Genomic DNA, 15703 nt, shown 5'->3' with positions numbered 1-15703 from the left:
ACATCTGTATTTAATTTGTCTGATACCATCACTCAGGGTTGTGTGATGTTCTCAACTGACAAAGGGGCAGTTTAAATCAGAAAAAAAGACAGCACAGACATCTTGTTATCTCTGCACAAACTGAGAGCAGTACAGAGGCAGTTTTATTGTCTAAGTGTCAAAGGAAGCAGGAAGAAGTATCAACATGAAGGCTATGGGAAGTGCAGTAAGAACTAACTCTAAATAAGAGTTCTGTGCTGGCTACATAAAGACACAGAACTACACCAATTAATTACAGAAAGACACACATGATATGATTCTTAAAGAAAGAAACCTTCAATTTTTTTTTAATTAGTTCTGAGCTGTACCACTGATAGAGATGGAAATGGTTTTGGAGCACCCTATCAGAACTAGAGTAGAATAATGATGTGAGTGACGTGCATGGAAGGGGACCACTGTGGCCCCGCTAGCACCATCTCAACCCTGACCTGGAGGGAGACTCTGCTCTGCAGAGGTCATGGGGGACTCAGTAGCCTTCTTGTCCTAATTGAATTGTTTTTGAGCAGACAGGGCCAGGGCACCACTGAAGGAGACTGCTTGTGATACAAAGTAAACACCTGCTTGGAAAACAGACACAAAATATTCAATTCCCTTAGGAGTTCAGCTTAGCTAGTAGAGGAACCATCGACACCTCGCTCTGGCAGAGCAAAAGCCAAGCCAGGATACAGCTTGCTTCCATAGGTTCAGTTATTAACTCCATAATAAAGATCTTAACGTTAATAGGACAACAGTGCAAGACAGTTGGAATACACGGTATCATTTCAGCCAGACTTGCACAGTACATGTGGAACACAGGCCCATCCCGCTTATATTTAGCGCCTGATTATCAGGACCCCACTTCAAATACTTGACTTAGAAGAAGCAAGTGGTTAAAGCAAGCAGCCTCCTGAAGGAATTCTTCAGAACCACTTGAGCAGGGTAAAGAGCATCTGATCCAGACTTGCCTTCTGGCAACAGTAGGATTCTTCAGTTTGTTATGGTTTCTTCTTAAACTGCAGTTTTAAGGACAGCTATGTTTCAGTCTATACAATATCATGTGAGCCCACCTTAAGGAGTAGGCACCTGATTAAGGCTTCCACCTGAAATACTTAAAAAATAATTAAAAAACCCCCCACGTTAAACAATTGATAACAGCAACACCTCTACTGTATGATCACAAACTATGTTCCAACCACAGTTCTGGAGTCATTTATTCTGGTAGCATCCAAGCATACTTTGTACTGACCCATACAGTGGCACACAGGTAAAATAGTCATAGTCAACTGAACAAAAGCACTCCACTCCCAGCTAAAACACTTGCTAACATATCTTAAGTTTCTAAAGACTTGTTTGGCTTATCACATTTTAAAAAGTTTAAAAAAAAAAACAAACAAAAAACAAACCCAAACCAACAATAAACAACAACAGCAAAAAAACAAAGGCCAGTGTGTCACAGACTGATGGAGACTTGATCCCACTTCTCGGTATATGATGATGATATCTGAGTGACACCATGGCAGAAAGTTCTTTGTTTTGCTCACTGATACTTTTATCCATGGGGAAAAAATTGCAATTGGCCAGCTGTCAAAGGGACTTCTCTACTTAAAAATACAAATATCTCCTTATTTAAGATAGTTTTCCTAGTAGTAGGTCAGCAGTTGTTCCAGTCGCATCTTTCAAAGCTGTCCTGGACTTCACATACAACATAAGCTGTATCTATTCAATCTCAGTGTATTGGGGGCAATTCCACAGGATTCAGGAGGGCTTGTATGCAGAACAGACATCAGAGGGGACCTACTGAATAGTGAAAATTTATACCCCAGAGCTAAATGAGTAATCAGGTTAGTATTTAACGTTAAGTAATTAAAAGAACTCCTCAAGAGCCATGTTTTTTATTCAGCAGGCACTCAGGAGAACAAGTTACACCCTACATCCTCATTTTCATTCTTTTTCTGCAGTTGTAAAGGCTGCAGAAGTGTGAGAAAGACTCACCTCTGGCCTTTTTATTTTAACAGATAAATGCAGATAGACCAGAAGCCAGAGTAGCTGAATGAGGGAACTGAAGTGCAGAAGCAGGGTTCATTTTTCATTGTGCCCTCACGTTTCTTTAGGGCGTTAATCTGGATTGCACTAATCCTCTGTGTCACAGGGGACAGGTGTCTTGTTTGCTAGCAAGGAAGTTAAGCTATGTATTGATGTGATTCATCCTGTAGTAGAGACTGCAGGGAACAAGAGCAAGAAGGGAAAATTGGTCATTGTCCCTTTCATCCTGCTCTCTGTTGAACTGGAGATGCAGAGCAAAAGACAGGACTTCTTCCACCCAGAGAAACAGAGGGTGGCTTGAAATAGTAACCCTAGTGTCTGTTCCTGTGTCCATCTCAAGGAGTCGTGGATACTAGATACATAAGAAGAATTAAATGACTCCTAATGTACATAATTGTGCAACTAAATCTCAAAAGAGGATATTGTCTCTGGCTACAGCTGGTGAGTGCTCTCAAGGATGAGGATTAAGAGACCTTGAACTCCACCTGTCATTCATTCCTTAAACATCCACTTCCTTGGTTTTCCAAACTGTTGGCCTCAGTTACATCCTGCAGGAAAGTGCTTAATTAATGGGTCAAACAAAGTGTTTTGTTTTTAGCCATTCTGCCCTGATGATCTAACACTGCTTAGCATCCCTTTTGCCGCCTCTTAAGAAAACATCATTAGCATGCAGCTGACCCCTTCACTTACCACATCTTTTCTGAAGTTTTCTCCCACCCAATGCACTTCTCTCCAGCTAAAAAAGCTCAGGTCTGGCCAGCTATTAAATGTGCTCTTTATGAAGCTCCTCATTATTCTCGAGCTTTCCAGTTACTCTGAGTAAACTAACTTGCCAACCAGAGTCATGCTGTGGATGCATCCTAGTTTCATGTGACTTTTTTTTTCCTGGGTTTCTTCTGCTTTAATAAAACCTGACATTCAGTCTCCTTTGCTGACTGCTGCTTGTGTTTATTATATAATTCACAGTGGCACCTGAACTTTCAGCCTGTTGCATAGCAAACAGTGGGGAAAGGCAGTTTTTGGCTTCCAAATGATCCATGTTATTTACAGTTAGCCACAGTACCTTTACAAGCTAATGTGATTGTTAGTACTCAGACACTAAATGTGGTAATTTACGGCCACAGCATTGAACTGAGGATGGATTCAACTGGCTGCTTGGCTTGTTACTGACATCTAATTTTCTTGTTGCATACAGCTGGAATGCAAGGGAGGGGACAGGTGTTGTACTGCAGCATGGAAACAAATATCCTTTTCTGCAATAACCTTATCTTGAGTCAGAAGCAGGTTATGCCACCACCCTGTGTACAGTCCTCCCAGTGATGCAGCAGAGCAGAAACGTACAGACAACTAAGAGAGCTCAGAGGGACAAACTGCATGGTATGGATATAGCACTTGGCAAGTTACATCACAGTTAAGGATGTACAATTAGGAACCTGTAAGGCCTGAGTTAAATCGCTTGTGGGTGGTGCTTTGAGGATTAACACTGCTTTAACTTGGCAGAAGATCTGATTTGTTTGGGGATAAGAGCCCATTCTCTGCCACCAAAATAGCACTACTTATGAGTATGGCACAACTATCCTGCAACAAAAAAACCCTTATGGAGCTGAGCTCTATCATGTTTCTCATGAGTCCACAGGAAAGCATAAGCCCAGTTCTAAGAAACTTACATACTTAGTACTTCAGAAATCTTAGCTCCTTGTCAGTTTTGTTGTAAGATGGGTCTCAATTTCTTTCCAGGACACTGTAATTCTCAGGCACAAATTCTGCACCCCCAGATCAGTGTACCAGATCACTTCAAGGCCACACTGTTCTGATTTATGCCAACTCCAGTTTCCATGTCTTAGACCTCAAAGAGAGACCTGACAACACTCCAGATTTCTGACAAGTGTAACACAACTTAATCAGCAGTAAAACACTCCAGTCAAAGCTATGACCAGGCAGAGATCCAACCTGACCCTTTGGGGAAGGCTCGCTTAAGTGGTGCTGTTAAATACTTCAGCTCTCCAAAGAGCCAGAACACAAGCACAGCTCTGGCACTGGGATGGGGAACAACTTTCAGGAAGCCTGATGCTGAACTGGTAGGAAAGCAGCTACAACCTCATTGAGCAGGGCTTCCCCCAGCAGGTGCCTGTAACTAGCACTAGTGTGGGTGAAGGAGAAGCGTGATCTATGTGGAAGAGAAAAACACTTGTAAAACCTGTTTGGATCAATAAATTATTCTTTAGGTATTTACTCTTAAAACTTACACTTCAGTGACTGAAATGCCTTCCATAAGCTTTTAATTTAGCAGTCGCTACAAGTTAATAGAAGACTGATGAAGAAATGACTTAAAAGTTCAGGCTGCCAGCCAGTCCCAGCCTCCCCTGTTGGGATGACGGATGTGTCTGTGCCTGCTTTCACAGGGCAGTGGCATGGGCATATCTCAACCCACTTCACCACAAAAAAGGACAGGCTGCACAGCTCCTCAGCATCACAATGACTGAAGATTATTATCTGACTGTCTACTTCCTCGGAGTCAATGAAATGTATTGAAATAGGACTAAACATATAAGATACAATTTCCCCAGATGAAGATGAGGACCTTAAATGATCAATAATAAATTGGGCCGAGAAAATTCTGCCCTCTTACAAGAGCATTGTTTTCAGAATGACAAAAGCAGGAGTTTTTGCACAAGATATGGGGGTCATCCTATTCCAGCATCACTCCTCCCCCTGCCTTGCATGGGCTCAAGACTTCTGTGCAGATAGGGAAGTACTGCTGACGAGATGCTTAATCTTATGTGCTGTCAACTCAAAAAATTCATAACAAGTCCACCGATCCCACTCACTTCCTACTGTCTCTGCAGCACACTCCCATGGGTGTACTGATCTTTTTATTTCTTTTTAAAAAAATACTTATTTCAGTGAATTAAGATGAACACCTCTTCCAGAAACAGGCAGGTGAACCCTTTGGGACCCATGGGATCCAGTACTGGGACTGGTCCACTGGAAAGTACCTGGTAAGACAAAGCACTCAGTTCCAGTCCCGCTCCCCTGTTCCCTTTATTAGAATTGCAGCAGGTGGATCCAGGTCCCAGCTGTGGCCAGCAAGAAGTCTGTGGAGCCTCTTCACACCCGGATTTGGTACCCATTGAGATCTGGCATGGCTTTGGAATCAGCAGGCTTCTTCTCACCAGATGGCCTGTGAGCAGAAAGGGTAAGAACTATTCAGGAATGGTTTTTCCACTCAGGAGAGCCTGCACGTACAGATGCTAGCACAGGAGAAGCGTACAGGAAAGCTTCACAGTTAACCTAAGAGGCTGAAGGCAGAATTTTTTTGTAACCGTCACCAGCTCTTCTGGCAGCCTCCACAGAAAGAAAACACAAGTTAGGAAGAAAAGGAAGTCCACACTGCTACCCCAGGTCACTTCGATGAAAACAGTCCCACTGACCAGTGAATGGAATCCCTTTGGGCATAGGTTTATGAGATACCAAAACTGAGACTCTTAAGCAAATACCAGACACCAGGATCACTGGCTATTTAAGCAGCCTCCCTCCTCCCCACCTAAATGTCAAAAACAAAAGCAACCAAACAAAAACCAACACCCCAGTGACAAATCTGAAGGATAAAAAACAAACAAACAAACAAAAAACCAAACCAAAACATAAAAATAAAGCAAGGAAGAGTCTGTCAAACAAACAGACCAGAGATGCACTAAGATAGGCTTTCTGGCCAGCAGCCTCACTCACCGTCGGTCCCCACGGCTGTTGCGGCGATGAGGACTGGCCTGACCTCTTTGTGGGGAGGAAACATCTTTCTTTCTGTCCTTGGTGGGAGACGGTGGCCCTGTTCCTTTGCCAATCTGCCAAAACAAACAAAAAATGTGCATAACATGAGCAGAAAGCAATACTAAACAATACTAGTAGTAACCAGAAAACAGCAAGATAGTGAACCAAGAATACATAAGCCAGAAAGCAAACTACAATCACTGCTATGACCCAAGGAATTGTATACAGTCCAAAGTAATCACAACTACAGTACTTCCTGCATGCCCATTATGGGACCAGCCTGAGCACAAAGCAGAGGAGCTACCAATTCACACTCTGCTCCATCACCATTTCACTTTATTCCCCCAACATGCCATAGGCCAGGCAAGACAGTGGATGCTGCAAACTACTACTACTCCATCCTATCTGCTCACCTTGAGCCTCATGTCACGGGCGTGTCTCTCAAGTTCTTTGCGGAAGTCTTCCCGGCTTAGCTTGTCTAGATCCAGGATGGAATGCTTCCACTCAATCTGCTCCACACTGTGTGGGTCATGGGACACACAGTGCCCCAGCTTCACCTTTTTGAGCGTGTGCCAGCAGCGGCGATACGCCTCCTCAAAGTCAAAAATGAGTTCACTCAGTGTGCGGAAGACGGGTGCTTTGTACATGAGCTCTTCACGTCGGCTGATGCCCAGTGCCCCATAGCGGCCTCCAAAGTTCACCCCCAGCACGATGTGTCGGAAGTAGTTCCCTGAGAAGTGGGTTTTGAAGCTGATGGGGAAACGGTCCAGCGTAGTCATGTTGTTGGTGAGGTAACTAACAGCAGCCACTGTTCAGGAAACAACCAGTGATGCTTGGCAAGATTCTTGCTTCACACCCTCCCAACCCTTGGTCATTCAGGTATCACACTGATGGGGTTTGTTCTTCAGATCAACAGGTCAGCTCACTGCAAGTTGCCCTACTGATGAGGAAACCAGACTCGGCCTTTTCACCAAGGCAGTCAACAAAGGAGAGCATATTTCCAAGCAATTTTATGATGCATAAGTTGCATCACCAATACATTTAGTGCACTGTATTGCATAGTTTCAAGCTGCAATGCTGTTTATTAGCTTTTTGCATTCTAATATGCAATTAGCTTGTTTTAATCTGTTTCACTATTATTTCACATAGAAACTGAGGATCCTTCAGTACTCAGACAATTGGTCAATTTGCACCAATGATCTGTAGTCCAGTCTATAGATGTAGACTACACACAGACTGCGCCTGGGAGATAGCTGGGAAAAGCAAGCTCTTGAAGAAGGGACAAGCCTAGAATTAAAGGCATTGCCTAACTTGAGAAGCAGTGCTAGATATCATACTAAAGTGACATACACCATAATTAGGTACTGGGGAGGATCCCTAATTTATCTTAGTGCAGGCAACACTACAGTAAGGGAACAATGTTATCCACAAAGGACCTCCTCACCTAACTCTAGCTAATGTTTTTGCCACCCTTATATGTTCCTTAGATCCTTTCTCTTTTCCTAGCTTCCAAAGTAGTCCATAGCAGCACCCCATCTCTGAAGAACTAGTTCTACTATTTCAGAAAATTGCTTGGGTTTGGATTTTATTGGTAGGAATTTTGGGGAGAAATGGAGAGGAAAAACAGGGATGTGGGGCTTGGTAACAACATTATTAGCAGTCTCAAAGCATCAGAGGGCAAAACTCAAGGATGGTCAGGCATGCACATTCCTGGGAGGAAAGGATACATTCCCAGGATCACAGCTTCCAGGCATTTGATTGGCAGGGCCTCTTTGGTCATTTCTTTGGCCAGATCCATCAGCCTGTGGAGCAGGACAAGGGAAAGATGAGGAGAGTTAGAGGGCTTGCACTATGCAAGTATGGCAAGTCCAGCCCTTTTGCAGCATATACGCAACATGGGTTTCCAGGAGAGAGAAAGGCGCATCAAGGATAGGGAAGAGTGTTTTAGGAAGATATTAAATCCAAACCTGCCCTCTACCACATATTGTCACTGCTTACAAGGAGCTCCTATAGTGAGTTGTAATAATGCTGCAGGCCAATGTCTTGTTCCCAGGGAGACCACAGCACTTGGCTCAGTGAGTTCTGAATGGACACTGACACGAACAGAAGCAGAAATCTTAGGGGCCAGCAGTGTTTGCCTCGTAAGGTTCAAGGACGGCAAGGGCCTCTTCTATAGCATGAAACAATATTGTTCTGCATTCAGTAGATACTATGGAGGAGACATTGCACTGACTACAATACAAGACACCCAAGTTCCATAAGCCCGTGGACCAGACATAATAAGAAGCTAAGAGAATATACTGGCCAAGAGCACCAATGAACATCAGGTGCTCATCTACAGAAGCTTATCAGGCACAATTCTTCTCCAAGGTTTGCAGCTGAGAGAATTCTCCTCCTTCAGAGTATGACACACCTAAAGTTTAGCAGACGTACATACTGATAAGGCACTCACAGGCACTATAAAGTTAGCTCTATAAAGACACTTGACTTTTAGAAGAATTGTTTAGGGCAGGACCTAGCTTCAGAATCCATCACAAGTTCATGTAGTTATACTGCAATTAGAAACAGGAAGAATCTGCACATATCTGAAATATAATTCTGTCATTTTACTTGATCTCCTGATTCATGACAACAAAACTTACCCTTGTCCTTGAGAAAGGCTACACACAGCTCTGCTCAGCCGTACCCCAGGCAATACACAATAAGGTCAACTAAAGAAGGATGGAGCTTCAGTACTGAAAATGGTGATTGCCTTCTAAACATAGGCCAGGGGCTTAGTGAGCAAACAGTGGGTATAGCAAGGCCCCAGTGTTTTAAAGCAAGGATTAAGTGTGGTAGAGGCTGCCGGTACTTACCCAGTCAGAGGTCTGCTCTTCTTAATCTCAAAGAATTGTGTCCCAGTGTGATTGTACCTGAAAGTGAGAGGTTAAGGGCTTGGCAGTCTGGAAAGTAGTCTTCTGAAGAAAACCTGTCCAAAGAACTTTCATGGTGCTGTTCCCAGGGCAAATTCAGGATCTCACAAATACAGCACCAAAGAAAAATCCTATCTCTCTAACGCACATTTTTCTCACTTCCTCCTTTGTCTCACTGTCCTTTTTATCAGTTCTTCTCACCACATAGAGGTTTCCACTTCCCAAAGGTCTGTGCTGACAGGCCAAACTCTGCTCGTTTTTTCAGTCATAAGGGCAGAAAAAGTTTGATAGATACGTCTGCTCCAATCTGCACAGAGCCTTCAAATGTTACTGGTACTTTACTTTCAGTCTGACAGAGACCCAGTCTGAGACAAAGATTCCTTGATGGGTGAGGGCCTTTTGCAAAGGCTGAAGCCAGAACTGGCTCTGTGTCTCACCACACATACCTGCTATCCAGCACAGGAAAGATGGAGAAGCTCTAAACAGAAAGAGGCCGGTTACCACAGATGCACAAGCCCAGGGTGGCTGACTATCCTTTATGACAGCTACAGCAGTGAGTGCTCAAAGCAGGATGACTCTCCACCACAGCCCATCTATGCCTATGTAAGGCAACACAATGTAGTCTGTCTAAAACCCTGCTCTCAAGGTCTTATATATATACATTTTAAAAGAAATGTCACAATAAAGCCAGTTGGCTGATTGGAATGGTTGGTGAGGAAGGGCCTCACACAACCTGCCACGGAGGAACCAGATCAGATGGTAACCTGGACAGAAAAGAAACAAAGTAGCAAAACAAACCGTCACCCAAAGCCCAGTTTCCTGTTTTCAGGAAACAAGCTTCAGTTCTCCAGCTAAATCAGAAGGAGCTCTTTTCTCTTTTGCGGGGAAAGAAAACCTGCTTGCTTCCTCTTCCTGGGTAATCACATCAGTGACCAAGGTAACAGTAAAGGATACTGAAGCTCCCTGATGTAGCGCTGTACGGCTTCCAGGCGCTCAGGGATGGGGGTGGATGGCTGGAACGCAGGCACACTTGGTATGGGAATCTGAAACAGAGCACAGAACATAAATCACCACTTGTAAACCTCTTCAGCTTCTTCTGAACTCAGTGGTACATAGCTACATGAAGCATGTTCCTCTAAAACAAACCCCTTTTTGCTGCCTGAAGTGACCATGCCAGGTACATTCCTCTGTTCCCATACTGGTAACAGATTCAACTGGTAACAAATTCAAAGAAACAACACCATGGAGCTGCAAGAGAAAATGCCCCAAAGGGTCCTGCTCTTAGGGAGTGTAATAGGCAAAGAATTAGATAAAATTAACTGGCAAGGCAAAATGTGAGACAAGAATGCTATCACACAGCGCAGCCTGGGCCCGTTTGAGTAGGCAAACTGGAAGGCACAAAACAAACAAACAAACAAAAAAAAAAAAGGCAAAAATTGAGAATAAATTCCCCCAGAGCCACTGGAGCAAGGGCATACAAGTCCTTGCTGCCTCCTGGAATCTCGGGGGAGCTGGCACTGGCTAGGACACGGGCTGGACAGCATAATGACTCCCCACCTCCTGTGTTTGTTGTTTTGAGTTACACAGTCAGAGAATGACTTCCGAAAGTTCACCATTCAGACTGCTGTCCCATTCTAAGGCCTCAGCCTTATGGGTCCAGTCCAATTTTCCCCTCCATTTGCTCCACAGGGGATAACTGCAGCTTTGTCAGCAGCTGAGAAAATCTGTTTAAGGAAGGGAAGAGGTCCTGTCTGCTCAGCTACAGTGGACAGGCAAGTCAGGATGGCAGACAGCCCTGACAACACATCCATTCAACAAATATAATGGAGAAGACACAAATTTGGTGTGACTGACAGGCTCACAGAGACAATTCAGCATCTTCCCTCTGAAGGACAGCTCATGCCTTTCGCACACCCATCTGATACCAGACTATGGCTTTTCACAGTGGTTCAGTTTTTAGCATTTCAGTTCCTGCTCAGAATTCCCCCAGACACGGGCTATCCCCCACCTAAGAAAGCATGAGTCAGAAACAGATCTTCCCTTGGGGCCTTCCACTCTACCACACACCAAATGCCTCTGTTGGCAGTAGATCTGTAGCCAGCAGCACTGCTGAGCCATTCATCTCCCTCTGCATGTGTATCTGCAGTCACTCATTTCCATGCCTCCTTCTTCTGCCTTGGGCTGCCAGAAGTGACCAGTGAAACAGGCCAGGCACCTGCACCAGCTGAAAGCTGAGCCAGTGAGCATGGCTAGTTCTCAGTCAGATCATTCCCTGACATGGTTTGCCACATGGCCACAGGCTGCTTGTATCAATATGGTAGAGCAGCCAAGAACTGTCCTTGCCTCTTGAAACCGTATGGTAAACTGTGTGGTTATTCAGTCTATCTACAACCACCATCAGCAAGCAGACACTGAGCTAAACCCAGTCTCTACCCATCTTGATCTTTCTTTTCTTCCTGAGGTAAGAAAATAGCACCATTTGGCCACTGGTACACACTTTCCTAGCATCCCTTGGAGGTTCCACTTCACCATTTCCAATGCTTTGTTTCTGTACCTTGTTTGGAGCAAGCGAAGGCACTTGCAGGAAACACACAGCAGGAGCAGATGTTTAACTGGGTTTGTTTAGCCACAGCAGGAGCAGGGAAGGCTCCAGAGAGTAGCACAGGGATGGAGCCATCTCTGGAACCATGCAAGCTGAGTCAGTTCGGATGCTGGGAGCTGACAACTGAGTCATAGGATATCATTTCCAGGCAGAAACAGCCAGAGAGGTAACAAGCAGGTCAGTATCACTATTTCACTTTGTTTCATTTCTTCAGCTTGGGGACTTTCATGCTTTTGGAATGGAGGCACACCGATTACATTCATGTTGATAGCACAGATTAAGGATTCTCCTTTCCTCAGAGGACTCTGACACAGTGTGATGACAACCAGTTCAGCAGGGGACTAGTTAACACAGAGAGCTGCATGCACCTCAAGTAATTAAACTGATGAAAGTACAGTGTGCTCACTTTCTCTCAGATCTGGGCCTCCAGCCCAGACTGGGCTACAGTTTCTTATGCATCTACAGCATTTTATTGGGGCAAGAGAGGAGAAAGGTCCCCACATCCCTCAATTCCACTCTGTCAGGATGGAAGACTCTAAGACTTTGTTCTTACCTAGAACTATCCACTGTATTTTCTGTATCTCAGAAGGTTTATAAATATAAGGCAGTCTTAATAGTCCTCCGGAATGCAGAGAAGAATTAATTTGCAAGAGAAACAAGAGAAAATCAGACCTATTTTGCTCTCCCTTTAGTTGCACTGAAAGCTGGAGAGAGAGCTAGGAAGAGAGCCCAGATTTCCAAGAGCACATACCTCTGCCAGGCTTAGCAGACTGAACACATCCTTGGTCCCTCATCACTTGTGTTGAGGGGCTGCATCACCCCACCCCTGGATTCCTGCACGCTGACAGGCTGGTTTATATGCATTGGACTGGGCCTGACTTCAGAAAGAAGATCCAAATTCTTATATACTAAGTTGGCTATTATGTGCATGAGACAAGGAGGAGAGAGAGAGGCAAAAAGCTCCAGCCCTATGTCACAGGGGTACGTTTCTGGCCAGCCTAGTTTAGCAACAGCTTTTCTTACAGTGCTTTTATTTATCTGAGCTCCTCCCTAATTTCCCTTTTGTAAGCCACATGGGAGCAATATCAATCCCAGTCATTAGCCTGACTACAGAAATTGGATTTTCTTCCTCTCTATCCATATAAACTCATCAGTGCAATACATCCCATCTTTGCCCTCATAACTACTGCATTTAAAATCCAGCCTTTCTAAAGGAGGCAAGGGCAATTGCCTTCCAGCCTATGGAGAGTATCTGGCCTTTCAGAGGAGCTTGCCCTGCTCATTGCCCTAATTCTCATCTGTTGCATCAGTCATCAAAGAAACTTAATGTCATAGAGATGCATCTCAAGCAAACCTCAAAGATAAAAACACACCCCCAGAGGGGAGGGAGGAAGAGCTGGGAAGCAGAGCCCATTCATCCCAGCTGCTTCCCGCATCCCTGCATCTTCCCTGTAGGCCCTGGTGAGCTCCGGCATAGCATTTCAAATTGTACAGCGCTGAACAGTTTACAGCTCTGGTTCCCAGGAGTGCTAGCAGACAACAACAAGCAACAACAAATCACGGATAGACCAATTCCATCAGTTATTCTAGAGGAGCACATCCTGCTGCGTCCCCTGACTGTGACCCTCTGGCACTGAAACTGAAAACAACTGCTAAGTGGGAACAAAAGCAGAAGTGCTTCACATCATGACCCAAAGCAAAGACTGAGCACAGTATTCCCCTCCCTTCCTGCACCGCACTCCTGTTTGTGAGCTCTTTCTTCCATTTCCCTCACCATATCATCCCTTCTGGTTAGGAAAGTAAGCACTGTGTGCTCCGACCGATCAGAAACACATTTTCAGCTTTTGCTCAGGACAAAGTCCAGGGAAATGTGAAAGGGAAAGGAAAAGTCTAGCGGGGTTAGAACAGGGCCTACAATCAGGATTTAGGAGTTGGTCTGGTTCCTGCTGCGTAACTCCTCACTGCAAAAAGGAGTTTTGGCCACACACATCTCCAGAGCTCCCTGTGGACAGCGGAACAGGTTGCCTGTATGCACACCATGTAACAGTGCAGCTTTGCATCCTTCAAGTTTCCTTCACAAGGAATGAAGTATTTGCTAAGAAAACGCAAGCAGAAAATGCCCAGTCTTTCTGTATTTCAGTTTCCTGTGTTAGCAGGATGGGAACACTCCCCTCACTGGCATACGGAGCGACACACCAAGTATTCACAGCGCCTTTTGTTCACAAGATGCCAATGGAAAAGGGGAATTATTCTTCATCTGAGGTGCAAGCAGATAGCAACAGCCACCTGAACTGATGGGTAAACCATTTGGTAGGGCCCAAAACTACACAAAATGCCCATCGCTTCCTCTTTTTATTGAGTTCTCTGCAGCCAGGTCAGGAATATGCTTGGAAATGACAAATGACCCTACACTCACAAAAAGCTCTGGGTATGTTCACTAGCTCCTCTAACAATTCTTGGGCATCAAGGGTCAGTTTTTTATCAGATAGACGTAAGAGGTTTTTATACAAACTGTGCCCGAATCTACCCCCTGATGCAAAGCCTCACCTCCCTCGGTCCCACCCCTCAAGCGCAGGGACTCCCCAGTCCAACTCTTTATCTTTCCATCGTCCATCCCTTCTCCCACTTTATAAAGGCGGCCCATCTCTCTCTCTTACAACACGCACACGAAGGCCGTTTTCTTTCCAGCACGGCCCCTCGTACGGAGGGCGATTCATCAGCGACCGGCACCGTGAACGGCCACAGCCCCTCGGGCCTCGCCAAAGGGACCGTTCCCGAGCCGCAGGGCCGGGCCAGCGCAGCCGTTCTCGCTCGTGGCCTCTTCCCTTTGCGCGCCCCTACGGCCCGGCCCCACCGCGGCCCCTCACCTTGGGCAGATCGGCGGCGCCGCGGATGCGCTCCGCCACCCGCTCCCCGTCGGGATGAATCCTGGCCACATGCCGCCACATCCGCTCCCAGGTGGGCTCGTCCACCGGCAGCCCTCCGCGGTTGACGAAGAACGGCACGCCGCCGTCACGCAGGTCCTCCTCGCCTTCCTCCTCCTGCTCCTCCTCCCGCGCCGCCGCTTCTCCGGACTCGGGGATCCTGGAGGCGGCCCCGGCCCCGCCGCCCCCCGGCAACGGCATCGCCGCCGCCCGCGATCAGCGCCCGCCGCCCCTCGCCGGGCCGCCGGGAGCCGCGTTCCGCATGGCCCGGGCGGGAGCTCGGGGCGTCACCTCCCGCGGTGCGGCCTCGCCGGCGGGAGGATCAGAACAGGGGGCTCCGGGCTGAAAGGCGACGGAGAGCCCGGCCGAGCGGCGCCCGGTGCCGCCCGCCCGCTCGCATCGGGCCGGGGAGGCGCCGGCAACACAACGGCCCGCGGCGGAGAAGGGGGGGCGCCGAGCGGGGCGGGCCCGCAGCCGGGGAGCCCCCGCCGCGCCGCCTCCCGAGCGCTCCGCGGGGCGGGCGGAGACGGCCAACTCCCGGCCGCTGCCGCATGCGGGTAACAAAGCCGCCGCCACGGGCTGGGCCGAGCCCGGCCCCGCTCCGCCCAGCTCCACCCCGGGCCCGGCGGCTGAAGCCGGCGCGGGGGTCGCGGGGGTCTCTCGGCCCACCGGAACGGCGGGGATAGCCGGGATAGCAGGGATAGCCTGGGTGCCGTCCGGCACGGCGGTCGGCGGGCGTGTCGCTACTGTCAGCCAGCGATAAGGGCGGAGGCGGCTGCGGGCGGCGATAAGCGGCGGCGCGATACGGGATGAGGGAGGAGGAACGGGGGGAGGGGCCGCGAAAACGGGCGTGGTCAGGGACGGGGCGGGGGCACAGCGGACACGGGATGAATGAAAGGGGCGGCACGAGGCACGGGCTGGTTAACGGTTGTCGCGTGGGGCGGCCTCGGCTGGTGGATGTCGCGAGTTGCTGAGCAGAGCGAGGACAGCGGGATGGAACCGGCAGGTAGAGAGAAAGAACGGGGCGGTGGGGTGACGGTCGGCCGCTGTTCGCACCCGGAGTGAAGTGTCGTGATAGATCATACCCCGCCGTGCCCGTTCCTCAGTCCGGCCTTCCCCTTACTCTTCTCCTACTACAGGCCCAGAAGCTGGTCGTGCAGGGCTGTACGTTGGGGTAACACCTTTGTAGGGTGGCAGATGTGCTGCCACTAACAGCATTGGGGAAAGGATGCTGCAAAGCTTTGAAGTGCTTCTATAGGAGCTGCTCTGCTTCCCATGGTGATACTTAAGCACAGCTCTCCATAGAAGCAAGGATCTGGGTTTTGAACTTCATTAGTAGTTGATGGTTAGCAATGCACGTTGCTTTTCTCTCTGTCAGACTTAAGTGCAAATAAGTGCTTACAAGAGAGAAAAAAATCTCTCTATGAAACAAAAGA

At 47.4% G+C, this 15703-nt stretch overlaps 1 protein-coding gene across 2 annotated transcripts; it reads right to left on the bottom strand.

Annotated features, from left to right (window-relative positions):
- Window positions 1–100: 100 nt before the first annotated feature.
- Window positions 101–14653, bottom strand: VASH1 (vasohibin 1). Of its 2 annotated transcripts, none has more exons than XM_015865115.1 (7): window positions 14211–14653; window positions 9696–9784; window positions 8685–8741; window positions 7557–7631; window positions 6243–6624; window positions 5791–5903; window positions 101–5242 (listed from the first exon to the last, which is right to left on the bottom strand). In XM_015865115.1, exons 1-7 carry the CDS (start codon window positions 14466–14468, stop codon window positions 5170–5172), a joined length of 1047 nt encoding a protein of 348 aa, XP_015720601.1. In that variant the 5' UTR covers window positions 14469–14653; the 3' UTR covers window positions 101–5169. The 2 variants fall into 2 exon arrangements, with proteins under 2 accessions (XP_015720601.1, XP_015720602.1); XM_015865116.2 differs by lacking the exon at window positions 14211–14653 and adding an exon at window positions 14010–14171.
- Window positions 14654–15703: the final 1050 nt, after the last annotated feature.

This window comes from Coturnix japonica, chromosome 5 (assembly GCF_001577835.2).
Source record: "Coturnix japonica isolate 7356 chromosome 5, Coturnix japonica 2.1, whole genome shotgun sequence".
NCBI classification, from domain to species: domain Eukaryota; kingdom Metazoa; phylum Chordata; class Aves; order Galliformes; family Phasianidae; genus Coturnix; species Coturnix japonica.
This window is presented reverse-complemented; position numbering and strand designations above follow the sequence as displayed.

What these genes read in the sequence shown, in the direction of transcription:
- VASH1 (XM_015865115.1), bottom strand. Translation starts at nt 14,468, where the DNA reads ATGCCGTTGCCGGGGGGCGGCGGGGCCGGGGCCGCCTCCAGGATCCCC. An exon ending in GAAGCTGTGATCCTGGGAAT is followed by an intron (nt 6,625 to 7,556) that starts GTATCCTTTCCT and finishes GGCTGCTGTTAG; the next exon opens with TTACCTCACCAACAACATGA. An exon ending in CCCGTGACATGAGGCTCAAG is followed by an intron (nt 5,904 to 6,242) that starts GTGAGCAGATAG and finishes TTGTTTTGGCAG; the next exon opens with ATTGGCAAAGGAACAGGGCC.